Raw genomic sequence first — 19,165 nt, 5'->3', positions numbered from 1 at the left:
TTTGAAAGGAGATAAGTCCTGCCTTCTTAACATGATACCATCTTATAAAAGTAAAATTGGGAGGTAAAAATTTTCCACTAAAACTTATGCCCGAGAAATTTCTTATCTCATATTCTGTAATTTGTTTCTTTGTATCCCTCCTTGGTTCCTTGGAAATAGTGTTTATGGAACAAATGTGATGTTATGATTAAGCATTTTTTTCTCTTTCTTTGGGAATTGGGAGAACTAAATGTCTGGCTGTTGAAGGATTATTTGTAGGGATCTCCACTCATATTTGTGTGATTCCAAGACTGGAGGGAGGAAACATGGTTGATTCTAAAACAATTTCTGCAAAATAATTGTAATATAGATGAGGAGCTATAAAACCTACGTAATATGAAAAATTGCTCTGAAAAACAGTTCATTCAATTATATCTATATTAAGTACAATCATTTAAAAAGTTACTGTTTCGTGCCTTATTTTTATGTTTTAATGAACCAGTCACTCTTCAGCTGGGCATAGTTGATGAACACCATACAACTTAATGAAAACCAGTATTGTTCTAATGATCTTTCATATATTACCTTGGAGCACAGTGTTCCTTTTCATTGATGATTTGAAAGATCAGATGTGACCTTTCAACAAAGAAAGATTCAGCCTCCACTATGTACGAAGAGTTATACTAGACGTGCAGCATAATATGATGATGCTTTAACCTTTCAAATTGTTCGTCACCTAATAGAAGACCTAGACATTTAAACAGGTGATTCAATAAAGGATGCTGACTCAGCTAGCAGAGTGCAAGAACCCATTCAAGTGAAACATGAAACGTGAAAATGCCATTTCACGTTCAGGAAGCTGCCACGATTTGGTCAAGGAGAAAGTGAAAGTAGAAGTGTGTTAGATTTCAGTTTAATAATTCACAGAAAATAAATAATGGAATGAAGTGCACTTTTTGCACACTTGCCTAATATTTTTGTGTTACTCCTTCCAAGCTTGAAGTCAGTTCAGTTTCCATTAAATATCTAATTATACTTCTCAGGAAGGGTTTTGTATTAGCAGACGTGGTTTTAAGGGTTATACTTCTCACAGTGAAATGGTCATCCCTTCATGTTTAAACCTAATTTGCCCAAATTAAATCTTTCTAGCACAATGCCAAAACATGTTGGTGGCCAATAGAAGCCTTTGTAATGGGTTTTTAATTGGTTGACTACATCAAGGGAATATATGCTTATTAGAATAACTGGAACCCAAAACTAAATCAAATTTCTCAATATCTATGTCTCTTTGCCACTTTAAAATCCTTAGGAGTGTGACGTCAATGTCTTATTTATTCATTTATTCAACATCCAAAAGTACTGTACATTTTAGAAGAGAACTGTTATAATAAGATCATTAAGTGATCTTTATCTCTACTGTGAAGGGGGATTACTCACCTGTGAGTAACCATCGTCCTAGTGTTTCCTGTTACTTCATTCACCTTGTGACTAGTGACATCACTTATAAGTAGAGTGTTGATTTTTTTTCTCCTTGTAAACTGTACCAGGGCTGTTACATCTCTTTTTTCTGCATCTCTACTCTTATGTAACCATCCTGTACAGCTCAAGCCAGAGGTCCAGGAGCCATCTTGGATTTTTCCCTTTAATTCCAATGTCCATAATTATAACTTCTCTCATTAATCATGTACTCTTATTTCCTGTGCCTCTGCCTCCATTCAGGCCCTCATCAGATCTTTCCTGAATTAGAGCAGTGAGTTCCTACATGGTCTCCTGGTTCCAGGCTTGCTAAATATCCCAACTTCCTTCATCCTCTAATTCCTCGTTTACATGTCTCAGGAAAAGGGTGTCATTAACCTGAGAATTTCCCATTTATTTTGCAATTTAAACCTCTTGATATTTTCCGCTGCCATCGGAACAAAGGTTCAGTCTCTTAGCAAGTCGCTGTGGCTTTCCAGGTTCTTACCTGGGCCAATAGTAGACGTTGAAAGAATATTTTCATTATCATAGGAATTAAACACCAGTTAAGACAATTGAAATATTAACTGTCTCGACTGAGATTTTTGCCTGATAGTAGCCAATGGAGATAAAGAATGATAGAAGTGTGAGGCTTGGATACTAAGTTTTGGTGATTTTTAACGATACACATGTCCTTTATATCCGGGTCCAACGTGATGTTTCAAGATGAAAGCTAAGGGACAAGATTATGCAATTTTTACTTCTGCATGGAGGTTCACTGCTAGGATAACTGCAGAAGAAGCAGAACCTTCTATAAGAATCCGACCCTGAACCACTTAAAATCTTCTTAACAATGCATTGAATGAGAGCATAAGGAAGAGATGCAAGCAAGTTTTTATTTTCATTCTAAGTCTTTTGATTAATAAGCGTTGCTGGAATCCTGGCCGAGGTTCTGAGGCTGCCACAGGGCTCAGCAGAAAAGTGTGTTTGCTTGATTAGTCAGTCATGTGTGCAATGAGCAGAGTGGCAACTTATAAATAATGTGCCGTCTTTGCCAGCTCTTCCTAAAATGTGGCTTAAACATTTAAAAGGTAATGTTTACTTTGAAGATTTTTGAGGAGAGCTGCTTGGTTACTAAAAGTATCTTACTATTTAAAATTTGTTTCACTGCCTATTTCAGATTTCTCCATAAAGTGACCTATTGAATGAAATTATTTCATATTCTCTGAGTGCTGAAGAGTATCTGTTCAAAGTAAACTTATTTGAGACTAGAAGAGACGATACTCTGAAGGCAATAAAAAGTTATTATAATGTTATTATAATATATAATTATAATGTATATTCACAAATCCAAAAGATAATGAATTAATCACAAAAGAAGCATTAGAATACTGCAAGTTGTAATTTGCAAGAAAATGATATGGTTTACAAGAACCCAGTACAGCTTATAGAATCCAACAGATGAAAGTTCAAGTTTCGGTACTGTTATTTATAAGATGTGTAACTTGTACAAATGATTGAATGTTTAAAGCCTTCAATTTCATATTTTTCAGTCAGCAATAGAGTATTACCTCTGCAGGCCCATTGTGAGGAATAAATGAGAAAATAAACATAAACTGTCTGTCACTTAATAAGGACACAATGAAGATGTGTCATTTTGTTCCCTCCTTTAGTATACTTCTGATGATTCCATTCTTCAAACAACTTCCCTTGGTTAAAAGATGGTAATTAACATACCCTTGTTATGTAAGTAATAGTACCCAGTAAATAGCAGACAGTTATTTTGTGTTGAACCCCGTGACAGGACCTGAGAATGCAAAAACCAATGTACTGTAATTCCTGTCCTGGCAAACAATGCGGTCTGTTGAGGAGAAAGGCATTTACCCTGATAAATTCCCATATGAACCTAATGCTTAGACAGGAATAAAGACCTGGGACAAAACTCACTCTGGAAGGCTTGGGGAATGCCTCAACAAGGAGGTGACATTTAAGCAGGATTTTGAAATAGAAGTAAGATTTCACAGTGCAGGGGGAAGAGAAGCAATGGTGTTTCAGATGAAGGAAACCATTAGAAAAGCTGTGGACCTATGGGAATAAAGGTCCCAGGCAACGGGCAGAGGTGTGGTGGCAGTGCAGAACATGGGGTGGAGGACGTGTGTAGGAAATGAAGCTGTAGAGAGTCTGAGACGACACCCAGAAGCCCTCTGTGTGCCAGATCACAGAGCTTGGACTTTATCCTGCAGACAATGGCGAGTCAACAGCCATTTCAAAGAAAGAGATTGATATCCATTCTTTCTGGGGAAAGTTCATTCTGTTGACCGGGAGAAGAGTGATGAGATTTGACTGAAAGTAAAAATGGACTGATAACAAAGAGACTAGTGGAGAGGCATTGTTAGAGTCCTTCAGAGAAATGACACAGAAGTAAAAGAGGAGTGGGTCATCCTCAAGACAACTTTTTGTTTAAAGGGAAGAAAATGTTGGTGACACGATGTTTAAATAGCAAAGTCAAAGAGAGGGGATGATTTTTTTTAAACATTTTTTATTGTTATAGTCATTTTACAATGTTGTGTCAAGTTCCAGTGTAGAGCACAATTTTTCAGTTATACGTGCACATACATATTTTCATTGTCACACTTTTTTCACTGTGAGCTACCACAAGATCTTGTATATATTTCCCTGTGCTTTACAGTATAATCTTGTTTACCTATTCTACATATGTCTGTCAGTATGTACAAATTTTGAACTCCCAGTCTATCCCTTCCCACCCCTCTCCCCCTTGGCAACCACAAGTTTGTATTCTATGTCTGAGTCTGTTTCTGTTTTGTATTTATGTTGTGGTTTTTTCTTTGTTTTGTTTTGTTTTGTTAATTTCACATATGAGCAATCTCATATGGCATTTTTCTTTCTCTTTCTGGCTGCACTTGAAATGAGATTCTCCAGGGACATCCATGTTGCTGCAAATGGCATTATGTTGTCATTTTTATGGCTGAATAGTATTCCATTGTATAAATATACCACATCTTCTTTATCCAGTCATCTGTTGATGGACATTTAGGCTGTTTCCATGTCTTGGCTATTGTAAATAGTGCTGATATGAGCATTGGGGTGCAGGTGTCATTTTAAAGTGGGGTCCCTTCTGGATATATGCCCCGGAGCAGAATTCCTGAGTCTTATGGTAAATCTGTACCTAGTCTTTCGAGGAATCACCATACTGTTTTCCACAGTGGCTGCACCAAACTGCATTCCCACCAGCAGTGTTGGAGTGTTCCCTTTTCTCCACAGCCTCTCCAGCATTTACCATTTGTGGACTTTTGAATGATGGCCATTCTGACTGGTGTAGTTTTGATTTGCATTTCTCTGGTAATTAGTGATGCTGAGCATTTTTTCATGTGCCTATTGATAATTTGTATGTCTTCCTTGGAGAATTGCTTATTTAGGTCTTCTGCCCATTTTTGGATTGGGTTGTTTGTTTTTTTCTTATTAAGTCATATGAGCTGCTTATATATTCTGGAGATCAAGCCTTTGTCGGTTTCATCTTTTGCAAAAATTTTCTCCCATTCTGTAGGTTGTCATTTTGTTTTATTTATGGTTTCCTTTACTGTGCAGAAGCTTGTAAGTTTAATTAGGTCCCATTTCTTTATTCTTGCTTTTATTTCTATTGCTTGGATAGACTGCCCTAGGAGAACATTTTTGAGATGTACGTGAGATAATGTTTTGCCTTTATTTTCTTCTAGGAGGTTTATTGTATCTTGTGTTATGTTTAAGTCTTTGATCCATTTTGAGTTGATTTTTGTGTATGGTGTAAGGGAGTGTTCTAGCTTCATTGATTTACATTCTGTTGTCCAGCTTTCCCAACACCATTTGCTGAAGAGACTGTCTTTATTCCATTGTATATTCTTGCCTCCTTTGTCGAAGATTAGTTGACCAAAAGTTTGTGGGTTCATTTCTGGGCTCTCTATTCTGTTTCATCAGTCCATATGTCTGTTTTTGTACCAATACCATGCTGTCTTGATTACTTGTAGCTATATAGTATTGTCTGAAGTCTGGGAGAGTTATTGAGAGAGGGGATGATTGAAAGAAGAAGAATGAGTTAAGGCTTGAACATTTTGGGGATATCTGGGAGAAATGTAGCTGATTGATCTAGGAGACATCGAGATATTTACTAAAGATCCTCTGAGTTTAGAATCGAGATTGAAGTATAGAATGAAGATTTGATATAAAAAGAATAGAGGAATAGATTATCTGATGCCTAGGATTATGCTTTTGAAAATATCCATGGCCATGGTACAAAATGTAGGAGATAGGGATAGTGAGTGGACCTGTATCTGAGAAGGAGGAAGAGCAGTTCGAGAGAGAGCGTTGCATTGAGAAAGCTAAGTGAGGTGAGGATTTCTACAAGAAGGAGGGTGTCAACAGTATCTAAAGCAGCAGAAGGACAGAAAATGAGGCATAATTTGAAATGTATAGATTGCACTCTTTGACTTTGGAAAAATGTGTTTTTTCTTCCAAGATTAAACATTTGTGGATATTCTATAGAGCACAGCTTCTACAATTTTATTTTGCATAGGAATCCTGTTAAAATGCAGATTCTGATTCAGTAAATTTGGGATGAGACCTAAGATTCAGCATTTCTAACAAGGGCCAGGTGATGCCAATTTTATTGGTCTGTGGACAACACTTTGGGGCTTTGGTGGCTAATAAAAATAAGTCATCACAATTCAGGATCTGTTTATTTAGAGAAGCTTTCTTTCCTTATAATAAATGGATATTACAGTTCCACATGGGGATTTGCACTGAAGCTGAATTAGATAGTTCTGACAGTTTGGATCCTTCTGTGTATTGAACACCAGATGAGTTTCATCCTTTTTTTTTTTTTTTTTTTTTTTTTTTTACTGACTGTCTCTAATCTCCTCTTCCCTTTCATGTTAGGGGAAATAAAAAGCATTCCCTTGATACTTTATTTTATTAGATAGATGAGCAGATACTTCCTTTAGTAGAACCCACAGTGAGTCTCAAAATGTTTATTTTTTTTACTTTTGTTTCTGATACTTTTTGCCACCCATTAGCTTGAGGGAATTTCATATGACATTTCAGGAAAATAATACAAAATCTTCCAACCAGATGTCTGCAAATCCTTAGTTTATTGGTGTTCTCACTCCATTTATCTGCTCCCACCTGCCTCAGAGCTGTGTCTACATGTCCCTTGTGTCTATTTCACTAATAAGTTGCATTAGCTGAACCTACTTACCTGCTTTGTTAGAGTCTGTTTGTAAATCTGAAGCTAGGGAAATGGTATTACAAGCACTGTGTGAAAAAATGCATTTCTCCTACATGGGGAGCCAGAGTCAGGTGAAAAATTAAGAAAAATAAAGGAAGTGGGAGGCATTGTGGAAAGTGTTGGGCTTGAGGTAGTGTGATACATGTGAAAATTGAAGGAGAACACAGATGCGAATAAATTTGTAGACATTGAATCAGCATGGCAGGGTATTGATTGCACATCCACAATAATTAAAAGGAAGGAAAAGGGAAGAGTTGACTGTTGAGGTTTCAAGCCCCAAAGCCTAAAGAAAATGATGATCCTGTGAACAGAAATTAAAACATGAAAGAAAGGATCTGATTAGAACTCAGAGGGGATGAAAAAAGAAAAATGGTGCGTTTCATGAGGTAATTGATTTTGAAGGTCATGGAAATGGATAAGTCTTTTGTTCAGTTGATATTGATGACTGGGAGTATGATGCAGACATTAACTCTAGTTTCTAGTAGATTTTACTTGAAAATTTAGGTAAGAATCAAATGAAAGAATGCATACAAGTGTTTGAGGAAAGATGGCATATGAAAAAAACATGTCTTTAGGAGATGGGTAAGGGAAGAGGGTCTGGTGAAGAAAAGAGAAGATGGACAAGAATGATAGTGGGCAAATCAAGTGAGTTTGTTAGTGTTTGTTACAAACGATAGAGACTGAGGAAGGCAGAAGGAACAACATGACCAAATACAAAGATATTAGAATATGGTGAGAATTTTATAAAACTCTTGTGTGCTTCAAATAACAGTTTCACAATTAAGAGGATTGCAGGGCAGAAGCTGGGTTTCAAAGCATGAAAGTAGGAGGGTTTAGTACAAAAATATAGGCAAGAAGTAGAATATTTGCTCATTATCAATTAGAAAATCCATGTGGGCCACAAAACCAAATTGATTTTAACCAAGTTGATTAACCTCTGTAGATTTTATTTTTGTTTTTCCATTTCTATACTAGAAATTATGATACGTCTTTAAAATTGTGGAAGAAAACTCAGTGGGGTGGCTTCAGTCCCACATGTACACTGTTTGGCATCTCTTCTGCTGATATTTGTGTTCAATTTGAAGGGTACAGAGTAAAAGACTTAGTGGTGAACCTTTGCGTAGTTCTCTTATTCTTGGGCTGAAAAAGTAGACTGGGAAGTTCACAGATTTTTTTTCTACATTGGGTGATTTTAAATTTAAATTTTGAATTAGTATCTCATTTCTTTGAAACATTTTGGTTTTTATGTTTACAGTTGTTCTCTGATGTGATGGTTGCTGATGTAGTTTGGCCACCTGTGGCCAGTTGTCTCAGAGCCTCGTGCAGTTAGGAGACAATGCACTGTACACAAGTAAGAATATACCGCATATCCAGTGTGAAAAACAAGTGCTCTGCAAAGCTGTCTAGATATGAGAATTTATCCCTCTCTAGCCAGGACCTGTATTGCCCACCAGACTGACTCCATGGAGGAAGAGTTAACTTAGGAAACATGTCACCTTCTTAAGGAATCCTTCCCTTGATGAAATACCCTGTGCTGGGCAGCAAAACACCTGGGTCTGCCTCAGCAGGGCTCCCCATGTCCCTTCCACCCCGATCCCAACACCTCCGTGCTGTTCCTGTTTCCTTGGAGGCCTTGGAAACTGCGCGTGCACAGCAGCTGGGTTCACATAGCCTCACAATTCACCAGAAAAGTGATTCTCCACTCAGACGTCAATCCGTGGCCATCACAGGGCCCGTGAACATGTTCCAGGTCTGCTGGGTCAGCACACTAATGTCAGAACCATTAGGAAATTTAGAAACCAGTTTAAATTAAAACACAACTTCATTTTGTTTATAAATTACCCATTGCTCCTCACAACTTGGTTTAAATAATGCTTTTGGGTGTGTTTTTGACAAAGGTTTTGATTTTTAAAATCATCAAGAATTGTAATTCAAGATGCCCAGAAATTGTCATCACAAGTTGTGCATTTTGTTTTTGAAACATAACTCCATGTAATCTCAATTTTTGCATAGATCTTTCTCTCCAGAAATGTCATGTATTGATAACTTCCTTAAAACCTTCTGTCTAGGACTAGAGGTCAACCAGAAATTATTAGGTAAAAACCAAATATTTTAATAATTTGGTTTTCAAAATAATATTTAGATTAAAACAGTATATTAGAAGAGTCTATTAAAGAAAATACTGATTCTCATTTCATACCCTTCTTTTCATTTTAACCTTTTTGAGAAAGAGATCTTTCTATCATGTAAGTCAAACTAGCTTTCCTGATGTTTTCATTGTCATTTACAAAGGTTGGATTTTCTATAAGATGGAATACTACTACTTAAAATAATATTAATAACATCACACAGCCATTATTTTAAAGTCATGGATGACACACTTTATTACCAGTGGTACCCTGCCTTATCTCCTGGTATGTTCATAATCAAAGGTCATGGTGTATATGTTGCATTATCATAATTTTCTAATTAATTTATCCTTTATTCACGTTTATACATGTTCCAATTGCATTTCATTAACTCATAGTTTTCTTGTAAGTTTGTACTTTCTTTCCATGTTCAAAGAATCTCTTTAATTCAATTTCTCTGTTTCTCCTCATACAGTCTGGCAGCCAGATATGCAACTCAGTCTAATCACAGTGGAATTGCAACCAGTCAAAAAAAGCCTACTAGGTCAGTTAATATCTCTAATTTATTGCTTGTTAGTAATAATAAAGTAAATGCCCCGTGATATTTTGTCCTATCATTCTAAATTTTTTTTTTTCAAAAAATGACCTACTTCTGGATGACAAGTTTAGAGTACTGAATTCTTCCAAGCGAATTTCCAGACATCCTTCTCGAGGATGAATGTGTTGTGTTAGATCATTACATGGGTTTGGGTTCTTCTATTTTAGGCTCGTTATATATCATGCTGTGACTGGGCTGAAGTCTGGGTTCTAGGCTCAGAGAAAGTCAAGGGAAGAAGTTAAATTTGCAGACCCCGTTCTTTCCAGGTCACAAAATCCAGAAGTTATACAACAAGATTGTAATTGCTTTTTGAAATGAGCATGCATTAATGATTGCACATTTTGAAGCAGAATTGAAAAACATGGCAGATTTTTTGGGGGAAGTTAGCACCAGATCAGCCTAGACTGTTCTTGTATCTATAAGAGTTTAAATTGTTCCTTCTTTATGACATATGTATTTCAAATACAGCCTATTTTAATAAATGTCGATGCATTATGTACTGTTTGGAAAATACCGGTATATAAAAATGTGTGGACAGGGTTTGATTACTTTTAAATGTTAAGTTGCTGAAGGCATGATGGTACAGCTAAGTGAGGCCACAGCAAATGTGTTTTGCACCCCTGATTATTATGTGATTAAATGTGCCATCTCACTCACAGGGGAGGTATCTCAGCGGTGGTTTGCTAGTCAGTATTGTAATAGTGAGTCATACGATGCAGTGTTTGACCACAGGGACTGCTTACGATGCCTTGACTTGAAGAATGTGCCTTTTTTCCCTTTGCCTTGGTTTTCTATGTTCATTTCCATAGTAATTAAAATGATTCTGGAGAGGCAAATTAAAAAGGTATTTAATTAAAAAATCAGAAGAAATGATACAAATTAGGATGTGCAAAGAACAGTGACCTGCCATGTTCAGTAACAATTTTTTATTACTTCTAAGACTTATGAATGTAAAATATATTTTAAGTACTTTTTGATTTAATAGAACATCGCTCTTTTTTCATTCTTTCTTTCTTTTTTTTTGACTCTGTTCTCATTTCTCTTTTTATTACTTTGATGAATGATCTGGCACTCTGGCTGACTGTCAAATTAGGCTAATGAGAAGAGCAAATGGATTTTTTAATTTGCTTTAATTTGTTCTTCTGAGAACTAAATATCACTTGGCTTCATGGGTCACAGTAAACATTAAAATGCATTCTAATTGCTTTCTAGAAACAGGTCAAGTTTCATTGCAAGCAAGGCACATTTTGTGACAAAATTTGTTTATACATGTGAATTTGGAACGAAGTTTCTGAGTCTATAGCTGTGTCTGCAGGACTAGTTCTCAGGTTTATTTTGATTGGGACATTTTGCCAAATTAATTCATTGAGTTCTTTCTACACAGTGCAATCACTGGTACTCAAAATTCCTGGTGTCTGTGGTTATCGTGCTATACTTACAAACCCTGTAGACCCATTTGAGCAAAAGTTAAATGCTGGAGTCATTTGGAAAAGATTCTGATCTTGTGGATGACATAACCTCTAGCAAATTAGCTGAAGGAACTATTTACTAACCATATGTATTTAAACTCCAAAATACAGTCAACATTTTGAAACTATTAACTATTCCAAGATATCAACATTCCTGTTTTAAAGCTGGTATCTGTGTTTTCCCAATGTTCATTCCATTTTGCAATCTTTTTACTATTTTTAAAATGTCTATGGTACATAGTTAAGTCTTTGATTTCCTAGTAATCTATGGAGATGATATGTTAAGTAGTATTATAAAGGTGAGTTAAAATTTGAATATTGTAACAACTGATTGTGAAATTGTGGTATTGGGCAATATAACAATCTGTTATATTGGCTCCTTTATTTTAAAAATTTTGTAAAGGAGAACAGTAAAAAAAAAATCTATTGCTACATTTATAAGTTCTGGATTGTTTTTGTTTATTTTTCTTTTAAAATAGAAATTATTAGAGCAGTACACAGTGACAGTCACATGGTGGCAGCAAATACTAGCAAAGATGCTAGCAGCCCTTCATGTCATGTCTTTAAACGTGTCTTAGAATGCTAATCTTAGTTCTTAATTTCCAGTTTTTAATTTATGTGAACTGAGTTTATTATACATACAGAATATATGCTGATGACATGAAATAAAATATAGTAATTGCATATTTTAGGCACAATTCTTGAAATAATTGATACTCGACATTTTAATGTGGAAACTGTTTAAACAGTGAAATAAATGATCCAAACTGATGTATGATTATAGATCAAATAAAATAACTGGAGATCATTAATGTCCTCTAATTTTAAGGTAGTCTGCATATATTTTCCCATGTTCTGTCTTTCCTACCCAAAGGGCAGCTGAAGGTGCTCTCATTGTATATACCTTTTAAAGTGTCATTTGACTAATAGAGATTTTCTTCTGAGACCTGCACCCTTTCCTGTCATGTGACCTACGTGATCAGTTGGCCACACTTCATTAGGGATAACCAGCTAAAGTCTAGGTGCTTACTTTTGGCAAGAGGATGAAAGTTTTCACATGAGACAGGTCAGCTGAGTATGAGCAAACTCATGACCTTGGCCTCCACACCATGTTTTAGATTAACTGACTAGCTTAGATATTCCATAAGCGTTTGCTGTTTGCAATTTGCGCTATAACTTTGTTCTTCTTCGTATTAATGTGCAAGTTAGTTTAGAATACAGCTACTTAAGAAAACAACAATGTCCCCACACGTTGAGAAGAACACCTTAACAGCAACTGAAGGCAGCTGATTAATATCCTGAGAATATAGTAAAGTAGTTTTATTTCCTTTGCTTTTCATGTAATTGTTATAGTGCCTTTAAATCAGTTTTATTCATCAGGGCTGTGATAAGCATGAGTTTTTTGGAGATCAATTTATTTCTAATTACCCTGCATTATTAATATACTTTGGAGGCAAATTTTAATCTATGAAACAAGATTTGCTGAAGATTCTCAAGCCTTGTGTTTAGCCACTTGTCACTTAAACCACCATTTTCTGCTGAGTAGGTTTTAGAACATCATAAATTATGATTTTTCCCATTAACTCTTCCTTGCTCAGAGCCTCCCGTTCCCTATCTTTTCATAACATACAATAATGATGTAATTTTTCTTATACTATTTCAGGCTTCCAGGTCCCTCTAGGGTGCCAACTGCAGGCAGCAGCAGCAAGGTCCAGGGAGCCTCCAATTTAAATAGGAGAAGTCAGAGCTTTAACAGCATTGACAAAAACAAGCCTCCAAATTATGCAAATGGCAGTGAAAAAGGTAAGTGTTCGCCCATTACATCATTATGACACAAGCCTAGAGAATGGGTCTCGTAAATGACATGCTAAATCTAGTATTTAAGCAGTGTTACAGCACTGGGAATGGGAATGCTAGCAGTGAAATTTCTGATATTACCTACTGTCTCCTTCTGAATTCCTGCTTTCTTACAGGACCTTTCTTACCTAAAGAACATTTTCAGGAAATAAAGTCATTTATATTAAAATGGTTAATTCTATCTCCAAGTATAAAATCTGTTTCTCAAATAGAGTTCCTCCTGGATGTGTATAAATAGCATTTTCACTTGTCTTCTGATGTTTTTATGAACGCTTATCCTGAAATTATAAATCCATACTTAATTTTGTTGAATCCATAGTTTTAGTTAACATCAGTCCCATAAATGTTTTAGGCAGTTAACGGTTGGAGTGTCAAAAATTAAGACATAATTATGAAGGATGTTTAATCTTTGAAAAGCAGCAGGATAGATAAGTATAATGACCTGAGTTTCTCCTATAAGAGACAAATTATTTATGTTTGTTTTATTTTCTTGAAAGCGTGTGTGATAGACGTATCAAATCACAACAGAAAGAAAGGACAGTTAGTGGAAGTCTGTTAAAGCTGTATTCACTCTATGATACGCAGTTCTCTGTAATGTGCACAGTGTGTATTTAAAGAGGTGCTGACTTGAGACATCCCTGTGGAGTCTGCCTACAAGTGGGAGGTGGTGCTGTTTACATCGAAACCATGAGAAAATCAAGAACCTATCTTGTTGAGAGCAGTGTGACTGAGTGAGGGGCTCTGGCATTCTGACAGATTATGATGGAGTGTTTTCAAATCATTAAAACTTCTCTTCATAGTATTTAACTCTCCATGAAACAAGACATGAAATTCAAAAGTGACAAATAGACTTAGTTGAACAGCTGGCAAATTTGGTTCCACTGATTCAACCAGGTAGAAACTTCTTTGCTCCTATTAGGTCATTTCAGATTGTTTCATAGAAATGATCTGATGAGACTTCTCTTACTCAGACATGAATTGACAGGGGTGATTTATGAATTAGACACTTTTATGGAAATGCCCTACTCATTAAAACAAAACTGGACAGGCTGCAAATCCCTGGTCAGCAAAGCAGTGTATCTTGATTCCTGTAATAGCTCCAGTTCTTGAGTTGAATGAGAAAAGAAGAAAATAGTATATATTTGGAAGTTAGGATTTTGGCTTTAAAATAAAGTATAAAACCTTTGATTTGAGAAACTAAGAAACATCACTGAAGACTTATACTTCTGAAGCGAGGTAGGGGACTACAGTTTCTCATCGGAAGAACATCTCCCTTATTTTGTAACTTTCCTAGAAAGCATCTTACAAGGCCTGTATGTGCCGTGAAATTCTAAGGGCAACTAGGTGTGTTTAGACAGAGATTTGCCGAGTGGACTGCTCAGGGTTCCAATTTGGCTACGTGATACTACAGTTATACAATATTTTTGCAAGAAATGAATAATAACATTAGGAAAGAGACCTAGAAGTGCTCTGGATGCCCTAACACTTTGATATCATAATGTGTTTTTCTGCCACATCAGATGCTTTTCTACATATCTGGTGTGTAGAAGAAAAAAATCCAAAGGTAACCAAGTATTCATATTTTTCCACAGCCATTCAGCCTCTTTTAGGTCTGTCTAGGATGCAGTGCAAAATTAGAAAGTAGCAATCTTTACAGTAACCACAAGGTGGAGACAGATGACAAGCATTATGAGGCTTTTGACGGTAATAAGCATAGCTCCTTAGGTGCCTGTAGACAGCAAAAGACAAGAGCTTTCATGGTGAATTAGCCATTACTTTTAATTCCAACTATGTAAAATTCCAAAACATTTAAAGTGTATGATCTCCCATTCACAAATATTTCTGATACATCAAGTGTAGGCATTAAATGCCTGTAAACTGCCGATACTAATTAAAGCATGGATCACATTATAGGATATAATACAGCCAGCCATCTGGAGTTTGTTTTACATGCTATATGGCATTTTCTGTTAACATGGAATTAGAGCTTCATGTCAGTAATCCAGTATCACTGCTTCTAAGTTAATCGTTGTGTCATGCTAGCTTCTATTTCCAAAATATTAAATTACAAGAGCAAACAAAATAAAAATTAATGTTACATATGAAACAATTTATAATTTAGCCTTTTGGCTCTTCCAGTGGTACTTTTTTTTTTTGGATGAGCATGTTTTGTTTGACCTTTTTGACATGGAAATTTGTACTGGTAACATAAAATATGAAAATATAAGATTCCATCTGCTGACAGGTCGATCTCTGTGACAAACTAGTTTGTACATATATCCTGGGAGTGACCAAGTAAGGTGAAAATTAAACAAGAATTTTCAAAGATTGCAGTAGTATAATGACATAATTCAGAAGGTATTAACTTGAGTATTCTAATTGCCATTCCTTTTTAGTTAATAGAAATTATAATATTTAAATTTAATAAATTATTCTTACTTGAAAAATTAACCAGACTGTCTGTAAATGTGCTCCCTGAATGCTTCTAAGTGAAAATGTACTTCCCACTTTTTTTATAACAAGTCTCAGATGATGAGTTATGACTCAATTGAGGAATCTTGAGAATTTGTAATAGACACTAAATGTTTATTCACACTGAAAATAATTTCACTTCTTTCTTAAAAAACATACTGTTGAAAGCCCAGTAGCATTTCGCATGTATGGGGTTGTAAAAAGAGCTTATTTGCAAATTGTGTGACTTACCTAATGAAAGGAAATCAATAGAGAATCACAAATTGCACTTCAAATGCGTCTAATACCATTTTTTTTAATAATGCCATTCAAAAAATAGTTTGCTCATCTCACCGAATGAATTAAAATGTCAGTGAACATGGCCACAGATTAATTATCACTTGCAGAGAAGGCTGAAATAGAAATGTTAAAATGGAAAGTAATACCATCCTGCCAGTCTGTCGGAAAGCGGGAACAAATTTCTCAGAACAAATGGTGAAATGAAGATACCATTGTTTGCAGGGAAGCATTTCTTGTGCGAGTCTGAGTTTCTTCTCTCGGTGACCTGCCACTCAGAAACTGACTATGAAAAATATGCTCTGACACCAGCATTTGTCAACTGGCCCATGCAGCCTAGGTGATTACTCTAGACAGGGATACGCTTTAAAGAAAAACCAAATATCTGTTCACTGGAAATCAAGGATCTTTTAAAAAAAAAAAATACCCTGGTTCATTTGAACATACATTTTACATGCCTGAAGCAAATTAAATTAAGAAATAATTCTTGTTTTATAAAACGTAGGTGATAAATGTGAAAAAGGCTGAACAGTTTAGTATTACTAGGGTTGTAAATATCTCTAGCTTTATTTGGAATTCAGTTTCTGAATTATGATCTGTAAACAGTAATTCCTTGACAGAGTTTGTTGTGAAAGGGATGTTTTTCCGTGTTGCTAAGAAACATGCCACAGTACCAGCGGGCCTGCTACCGTCTTCTTAATTGTTTCTCCCATGTGGTTCTTACCTTGTACCTGTTCATCTAAAGAAGAGGAGATTCCTCTTCTGTCCTCCTGGATTCTAACGAAGTATCTTCCAGTGTGGAAGCACTTTCTTTCATTTACACTCAACATAGATTCAGTAGGATTGATACGGAGAATTTGGCAACATTGAAGTTGAACTTTTTAAAACTGTAGGTTTTACGTGAATGCAGTATTAGTCATGGAATTTGACCGTTAAAACATAGTTATGCAGTTCTCACACACTTTTTTTTTAATCACCCTGAAATTACTATAAGATCAAAGAACTGAACTGTCTTACTTTCTTTTCAAGGCGATGCACGTATGTTTTATTTATTATATTCCTTTTCTCAGGTTTTAATTATGTGTTCCACCATGACTTTTTGCTTTATTTCCTTAATATTTACACAAATATACAATATAATGTTAACATGATAATTTCAGGTTAATCTTAGGAATTTTCATGAGGCAAAATAATTAGGTACATAAATCAAGGGATCTGAATAAACAAACTTGGGCATGTATGTTGTTTATGTATGTGTGCATGCCCGCACACTGAGGTGTATGCATATTATACATGCCTGTACATGCATTACATACTTTAAAAAAAAAACTGGCTGGTAAATTGAAGCCTCCCTGCATTTTGCAATACTCCACAAAGCTGCACTTTCCCATTACAAATGGTACAGTATGTGCGTGTGCAGGATGGACAGTGCCTCTAGGGTCCCTGTGATGCTATCCCATGTTTTTGCTGAGTCATCATAAAATGGATGATTGAGCTATTTTGCAAGCCATCGTTTATGGAAGACAGTGTGCTGAGGTGACAAGGGGCCAGTGGGTAGCAAGACATCTTTAAATTTGAATGCTACTTTTTTTTAACTTTCAAAATATTCAACGTATTTCGGTATATCATTGCACAATGAGAGTCTAAGTTAATTATTCACCACACTCACTGCCACGGTCACGTTGATTCATCAGTCCCTTCCTTCCATAATGATCTGTGATGCTGAAGCTGTCCCATATTTAGCAGGGACCATGTATGTCGCTGAGCACAGTGTCTGCTATGCAGTGACTACTTTGGAAAGAGTGATGCTGGTGTCATCTTGGTTGTTGTTGTTACTTTGTGTATTTTCTGTTGCTTCATGAGTGAAAGCTGGTTTGCTCTAAGCAGCACATAACTCAGTGAAGGAGAGAGAACTGACTGAGGTGTCCCTTGCTCCTCTCACAGACTGGTATCACTGCTGGCCACATGGCCCTAAGCTCTTGAAGCCATCATCTTTCTCTAAACTTCCCATATGCCTGTTGTGACTGCCGCATTTACCTCCATGTATTAATTTTAGAACTAGATTGGCATCTTTCCCAGGTCATCCAAGTTATCTTTTTTTTTTTTTTTTGGAAAATGAGATAACTAAAACTTAAGTCTGCAAAATGTAGATGTTTTCTAATCAGGAATTAAAATCTATTCTTACATCACCTCAGAAGCATGGTGCCAAGTAGGATGCCGAAGGAGAGAGTATACAGTGTACTGAATACTGAGTGTCTTGTGTGATATTATCCCCATTTATATTCTGCTCATTGAGGAAGATGGAAACCCACATTTCAGGGTGTTACCCAGTTACCTTCACCATTGTGTCAAACATGTGGCTTTGTGGAGAGCCATACCAGCAGCAAACGTTTGGAAAGGAGATTCAAAAGCCACCAAATGTTGGAGTCACATAAGCCAGGGTTCCACTTTGAGTCTGTCTTCTCTAAGTTTTACTATATGTATGATTTGAAGCAAGTTACTTTCTCTTTCTTCAAGTTTCTCATTTATAGCAAGAAAAGTCATACATATGTTGCAAATTATTACGGGTTTAAATCAAATGCATGTGTGAAGACTTGCCATGTGATACCATGTATCAAAGTACTTGGGAAAAGCAAGCAGATGACAAGTCATCTTACTTGGTTGTAGCGGAGTTGGTGGTGGTGGATGTGGGTGGGAGAAGAAGGGGAGGGAAGGGAGAGGAGGTGGAGGAACCATTCTTTTTGGAGGCCAGAGATTAGAATCAGCCACAGGCAGAGAGAAGCCCTGCAAATGCAGGACACAGATTTATTGCAGGGATACCTGTTCTCTGCCACATACCCGGGTAACCATTCGTTCATAGTCGGAAGCTGAGTTAACAACACTCAGAAATGTATCTGTGAGACCAGGCTGCTCACTATTGAATATACACGTGGCGGAGAGACAGAGACTAGACTTTGCGGCAGCATCCACTCTGCAGGAGCTGCGGACGCTGCCATTCGAGCTGCTTTTGTACAGCCTTTCTTATGAGGGGTCCAGAGAGACGCTCATTATTCCGATGCTTCCCGGGTGCAGGGTGACCTATGATGTGTGCTCTTAATGAAACCTGAAGCACCTCCTGGCTGCTGTATGGAGATGAGCTCGGGACCGACTTCGAGTTGAGCTCAGAGAAGTGTCTTTTATGTGTGTACTCCTCCAAGATAGATTTCGCAGCTGTTGCTGTGACCATGACTGTGGGTTGGAGATGGGTGTTACAATTTGGAATCCCTTGTGTCTCATTTTTGGGTGTCGTGATGTTGAAATCCCTCTGTACTTGAACTCCTCCAGCAGTCTGTCTAGCTAATGTCTGCTCACTTACAAAGCATCCTGACTGGTCCTTTTTACCCTCTCTTCTCATCTTCACCAAAGCTCACAGGCAGAAAAGGGTAGGAGTCCCCGGACTTCTTTTGTTTAATTATAGTTGATTTACAAAATGCTGTGTTAGTTTCTGGTGTACAGCATAGTGATTAAGTTATACATATATATTCTTTTTCATATTCTTCTTCATTATAGGTTATTATAAGTTATTGAACAGAGTTTCCTGTGCTATACAGCATGACCTTGTTGTTTGTCTATTTTGTATATAGTGTTGTGTATCTGCTAATTGATCCCTCCC

At 36.5% G+C, this 19,165-nt stretch overlaps 1 protein-coding gene across 1 annotated transcript in view; it reads left to right on the top strand.

The window, feature by feature from the left end:
* NAV3 (neuron navigator 3) overlaps positions 1 to 19,165 on the top strand; it is a 311,096-nt gene that overhangs the window by 117,546 nt on the left and 174,385 nt on the right. The window contains 2 exon segments of the mRNA XM_006179097.2: positions 9,317 to 9,385; positions 12,572 to 12,711. Coding sequence (XP_006179159.2) covers positions 9,317 to 9,385; positions 12,572 to 12,711 — 209 coding nt within the window.

Source organism: Camelus ferus, chromosome 12 (assembly GCF_009834535.1).
Source record: "Camelus ferus isolate YT-003-E chromosome 12, BCGSAC_Cfer_1.0, whole genome shotgun sequence".
NCBI lineage: Eukaryota > Metazoa > Chordata > Mammalia > Artiodactyla > Camelidae > Camelus > Camelus ferus.
This window is presented reverse-complemented; position numbering and strand designations above follow the sequence as displayed.